The 5,979-nt window shown below is 51.2% G+C and overlaps 1 protein-coding gene across 1 annotated transcript; it reads left to right on the top strand.

Annotated features, from left to right (window-relative positions):
• Nucleotides 1–390: 390 nt before the first annotated feature.
• On the top strand, nt 391–4,434 carry PLA2G12B (phospholipase A2, group XIIB; the record flags this gene model as incomplete). The annotated part of the gene is made up of 3 exons (XM_009874015.1): nt 391–467; nt 1,882–2,047; nt 4,316–4,434. Coding segments are annotated over 3 exons (362 nt in total), but the record flags the coding sequence as incomplete, so codon positions are not given.
• Between the last annotated feature and the right edge of the window lie 1,545 nt (nt 4,435–5,979).

The raw sequence follows: 5,979 nt of genomic DNA, 5'->3' as shown, positions 1-5,979 counted from the left end.
AAAAAGCTCCTTGGAGATTTGGGAGGGCTCCTCAGCTGCAAACCCCCCTGCTAAAAAGAGGGACTTGCCCATTTGTAAGAGCTGAGGGGAGTCCCAGACCTAAGGACTGGACTCAGAGCAGCATAAACATCTGGGTCCCGGAGGACCCTGTTCACACACAGCACAGTGCTCCAGTGGCCGTGCCAGGCTGTAGAATCTCAACAGGACTGAGCTGAGGGCAGGGCCAGTGTCTCAGCCAGCTCCAGCACCGATCCTTCACTCCTCGCATCTCCTGGGGGAGAACAAAGTGTTTGGGGATGTGCACCAAAGAGGAACTGCCTGTCGTCCCTGCTTTTTGGTGCTACTCTCGGGAAGATCGGCTTTCCTAACACTTTTCCCTTCTTTTTTCAGGGAAGGCCCCAATGCCGCGACCTCACTACAAACCCCAAGAACCCAACGGCTGTAGCTCCTATTTTCTGGGGCTCAAGGTACCCGAAAGTGTATGTACTGCCACGCTCATCCTTCCCAAATGACACAATTCTCTGATCATGGAAACCAGATGATAATATCGGGGTGGGAAAAGGCACTTAGCTGGATCAGTCTGGACACTGTCCAACTTACAGTCTGCCAGGGAGGCATTAAAATCTCAACTGCTGGTGGAGGCAAAACAAGAATCACGCCGACAGAGCCACATCTACGAAGGACTGGCCTGTTGCTCTGGTTGTCTCAGTGGGTACCTAAAGAGAAAACTTCCTGAGCAGGTTAGCACTAGAAGAAGAAAAGGGGGTACCTTGCCAAGCAGAGCACTGGTGTGGAGAAACATATTTTTATCGAGGCTCTGAACAACCCTGTGCCCTTGCAACAGGACAGGAAACACATTCAACACCAGGCAGCTTGCTGACACAGCAGAATGCACCAACAGCAATACCTGAATGCGTTCTCCACAGCCGGCCCTTCATCCCCTCCCGTGCTTTTTGCCTCTGCCAAGCACTGAGGTAAACCTGTAGCCTTTAATACTGAACCCACGTGTTATTTTAAAGGCAATTAATGAAATCATATTGGAATCTCCAGGTAAAGCAGTGCCAGGAGACTCTAAGAGCAGGAATTACTATGTAGCTCATGCATTACTGCTGCCTATGAAGTTGGCAGCAATTAGGCAGGTTCCTGATCTGAAAAAATCCTCTCTTTCCATTTTTTTATGTTACATTAGTTGCTTAAACTACATTTCATGGCAAACCTTGTGGGCATTTCTGTAGTACCTCTTCCTTACGCAGGCAGTCATGAGTGCTGAGTGCAATGAAGAAATAATTCATCTCCTAAATATTACATGAGGAAGGCCAAAAAAAGGGAGAATTTATAACAAACTAATGAGTCCAGTCTCTCCAGGAGACAGGCCTTCTGCCCCATCACCTCCACAATTATTAGCTAAGCTTGCTGGTTACCTGGTCGGCTCCCCTGACCAAGCTGTATTTGTCCTTGGCCTCACAAGTGCATCTCTGAGAAACAAGGCATTAGGAAGGTTTATTAGGCCAAGAAGCAGAACTTGTCAGGTTGTGGGAAGAGGAAAGAGAAAAGGGTCCTTTGCCACTGCCAGAAGGACAGGAAGCTCTTTGTTGAGCTCTGACAAACGAGAACTAGTAAATGGTTGTGGAGGGGCTGTTTCCCACCTCTCCAGAAAGGAGAGAAGGGAACATGGTCTACCCTGCCCTGGGCCTGCACTTCTGGTGCCACTTTCTTTAAGTGGCGAGGGTGAGGCACGTACCCCCTCCTGCTGCCCCGGCCACCAGGGGTAGCTTCTGCGAAAGGAGCCAACGAGGCTCTGCAGCTCCTCACCCAGATGCAGCTGTTTGAGCCTGAAGCCAGGACGCGGCCAAGCGACGCTTCTTTTCTCTCTTTCCCCAGCTAGATTTAGGCATCCCTGCCATGACCAAGTGCTGTAACCAGCTGGATATTTGTTACGACACCTGCGGGGCCAACAAATACCGCTGCGATGCCAAGTTCCGCTGGTGCCTCCACTCCATCTGCTCCGACCTCAAGCGAAGCCTCGGGTTCGTCTCCAAGGTGGAAGGTAGGTTTTCCGGCTTGCATCCCCTGGGGAGGGAAGTGATGGCAGGGAGGGAAGGGTGTGGGGGCAAGGAGCCCTTTCCTTGCCAAAAGAAGCAGAAAATCTGCAGTAGGGAGCAGCACATCTGTCCTGCGCTTGTCACAGGTGGGTCAGAGAAGAGTGAGAACACTGAGGTCTGCCCCCTCCACACTTCTGTCCCAAGACTGGAGACCTAAAATTATTTACATTTGGAAAAGATTAGAAAACACATGTGGAAAGAAAAAAAAAATAAACCCACAAACACCAAAACAATCTAGTAGCAATTCCTTCAACCCTTGGATACCCTCCCTGAGAGTTCAAACACCTTTAGGGTAGACCAAAAAGCCTTCCAGAGCCAGTAAGCCACACCTGTACATGGGCCAAGGGCCAACAAACTGGGAGAGCCAAGGACAGCGCTTCTCCTGGATCTGGTTCACAGATAAGAGATGATGACAGCACCAGGGTCACACCACAGCCACCGCAGGGAGATCTGCGCTGCTGGGAAGTCCCCACGCTAACCGAGTTCTAGGGATGTGTCAGCAGCTCAGGAGCCACCCTGGGTTTGCATAGTTTCAGAAGTCCGAGCTTTGAGAAGAGCTTTCTGGAAGAGGTTGCATTTGGTATAACCTCTGAGAAGGTTACACACGTGATAGGCCATGGACAGGCAGGGAAGCCTCCGCCAGGCTGCTCCTCCTGAAGCTGTTTCAGAGCATCCTCACCCTCTGTAAGGCAGGTCTCTCCTGCAGAGGGGCTGTGTGGCAGTAATGAAGAACAGGCAGAGCTAAGACCTTCCAACAGCAGGTGACACTGAAACAGTTAAAGATCTTTTAGAGGACCTCTGGTCTGGCAAAGCTGGCAGAGCCCTTGGGAACAGCCTGTTCCCAAAGCCAGATAAAACTGCTGGTGCTGCTGAGTTTCTCGCAGCTAATCACAGCCAGTCCCTCTGGGTCCATCCCCGCTGTGAGCTATGGTTAAATATGCATTTGTTTTCCAAAGGTGTAGCCTGATAGAGCCCACAGATGAGTCTCCGTGACACTGGTACTAGTGCAGATGGCTTTATACCTTGTCAGGGATAATGTTTGGGAAAAGTGTCCAGGCCAGCAAGAGAAAACAAAGATGTGGGCCAAGATACAAGTGCTACAGTCCCAGTACAGCAAATCTTGCGTGGTCATCCTTACCTCTAGGTCCTCACATAGCCAACCTCTTCCTATCTCTTCAGATCCTGCCCTGCCAATTTTTCAGATCCCTCCTTTTTCCTTCCTGCTTGCAGCAGTGAAGCAAATGGATAGATCCTAGGGAGTTAAGGTGGAGCAGAGCCCATGCTTCCTGGCTGAGCCAAGCCACTTCTGCCTGGAGTCAAGCAGGACTAGACTCCTCCCACATCTCAGTCCTGGTTGCCACAGGAGGCACAGGTAGTAGCTAAGATGAAGGAACCCCTGAGCCACCCTCTCCTCCCCTTGCCCTGTGCCCTACACCTGCTGCTCCGAGCAGCTCCTGTCAGGCAGTCCTCCTCCACCCCAGCTCTCCTTTGGGATCCCTTCCACCGAGTCACCGAGAGTTTAGAGAACGCAGTGCTGGTTAACCAAAACCTTGTTTCTTCCCCACTGGCCCACGACAGCCTCTCCCAACGCCTGCCAACGGAGCGGGCTCTGAAAGCAGCGGGAGCAGAGTGAGGTGCTTGGAGAGGCTGAGATGGGAGGAGACAGTCCCAAAAGTAGGGCTTTCCCAAATCTATTACAAATACCAGTGTTAGCGCCAGCAAGTAAACCCTAGAAGACCTGATATTAACTTATTGATGTATTTGACAGACAGTTTCTGGCTCATTTTATTGGGAAGAGCAGGGGCTACTAGTCAGACAGACGACAGTGGTTATAGACAACTGAAGGAGCCAGGAAAGACATTTCTGTGGAGGTCTTCTAGAAAATGTGCTCAGTAAACAAGTTCTAATTGCAGTGCCCCTAATGATCCATCGGCCAGAAAAGCCTGAGAGGCAAGCAAGCAGGAGGGGTAGCACGGACAGAAATTAGTGCCAGACTGGTGCCACCCTAGGGAAAACAGAGCCCCCAGTTGAGCAGAGGGGAACCTCTGGATTTGTGAAAACGCAACACCCACAGAGAAAGACGACAGCCCATGCACCCAACTGCGAATACCAGGCGTTCAGCGTGGGGCTTGGGCTAGGGTGCTCCCACCCAGCCCTCAGACACCTCGGAGTGCCCATTACTTACCCTGCCTGGCCTTTTCCCCACTCCACAGCTTGCGAATCCGTCGCGGACACCGTGTTCAACGCCGTCTGGACCCTGGGCTGCCGGCCCTTCATGAACAGCCAAAGGAGCGCCTGCATTTGCAGCGAGGAAGAACGAGATGAGTTGTGAGGAAGAGCAGACACCCGGCCTCCGCGACCCTGCCGCCAAGCGTCCCCTCTCCGACACCGCGCTTCAGCGCAGGGATTTCTATCGGCCCGGGTGGCCCAGCGCGGGATGGGATGGGGGGACTCGGGCCGAGCAATAAACATCAGCTACAGCTTTCGGGCAGAGGGCTGCGAAAGCGGAGGCAGCCTGGGGGCGCTGGGCAGCGATGCCCACTGTCCGCCACGGACGCAGTTCCACAGCCCTACCCCTTTCCAAGCCCACCAGCCCCAGTGGTCCGACGGCAATTTTCTCTACAGACTGATCAGGAGAGGCAGCGCTGGTTATGAACAAGGGGCTCGACCTGTTTGTTTGCCTTAGACACACACGTAGCAGCTCCCCCCTGCCCCTTAGCTCTCTCCTTTGCAGCGCACGGGCACGGACGTACTTTACATTTTTTCACGACTGAAAGAAGAGGGGTAATTTGCTTTCAGTGTGTTTCTCACAACCATCCCCGACATTTTCCATCCTGTCGTTACGCACCCTGACAATCCTGCTTATTTAAATATTTGGTGGAGCCTAAAACGGTTTTCCTAAAACATCTGGGGATTTGATAAGCACGGGGGGGGAATTTAAGTGTTTGCGGTACAAGCCCAATTCATATTTGGGCAGAAAGGGACCAAAGCCCATCACATCCGAGATGTGAAATCACAGCGCTCTCCTACAGCCCTGGGGGAGGAAGGTGCTTTGCTTTTGCAGTGTCATCCAGATTTATTTAATTATTCCCCTCCTAGATCATTTAACAAAGGTTTTCCCTTGGAATTTTTTTTTTTTTTTAACCACAAAACAGCTGGGCATCCACCCCCATCTTTCACACGAGGGAAACAGGAGGCTCACAGTTGCCTTGGACGAGATATTCAAAATCCTGGGGGCTTATCTGTCGGGTGGCAGGGCTTATCTGCTGCCTCCGTGGGGCAGAGACGCTGCTGGCTGAAGAGAGATCTGCAGCCTCGGATGGCACTCTACCTAAAACACGGTTAATATTTCCATCTGCTACTGGGAGCTTTTATTGAATGTAAAATTAGGATTTAAAGCAGTATATGGAATTTCATCTCCATATAACGTTTGCAGACAGCTTTTATCTGCGTTTCTTGCTGGAAGAAGAGGCTGGGTGTGTGTGCCATGCCACGTAAATATTTCAGCGCCTTCTGCAAACACATTTATGATTATGTTCTTCCATCTGCCACAGGAAAGTTCAGGCTACAAAAGAAGGGGGATATAACGAGAACGGAAAGAGTCTGTCTCAGTTATTTTTCTTCTAGTTTGCGTTTAAATGTATGCATGGAGCTATAAATTATTTAAGCCCCGTACTCCTGTTCTTGCCAGCTATCTTCGCTTTACAGCGAGCAGCAATGAGACGTTCATCTTGCCCCAAACAGACCGAATCAATGACAGCCCGGTGGTATGAAGACCAGAAAAATGGAAGTGACTGTGTGAGGTGTACTGGGATGCTTTCTGTTGAGGTGCACCTTAATTTACCCCGATCAGATGCAACAACAGCCTTTCCCAGCT

This window comes from Apaloderma vittatum, unplaced genomic scaffold (genome assembly GCF_000703405.1).
Source record: "Apaloderma vittatum isolate BGI_N311 unplaced genomic scaffold, ASM70340v1 scaffold21607, whole genome shotgun sequence".
Classification (NCBI taxonomy): Eukaryota; Metazoa; Chordata; class Aves; order Trogoniformes; family Trogonidae; genus Apaloderma; species Apaloderma vittatum.
Note: the sequence above shows the minus strand (reverse complement) of the source record. Positions and strands in the feature narration are given on the sequence as shown.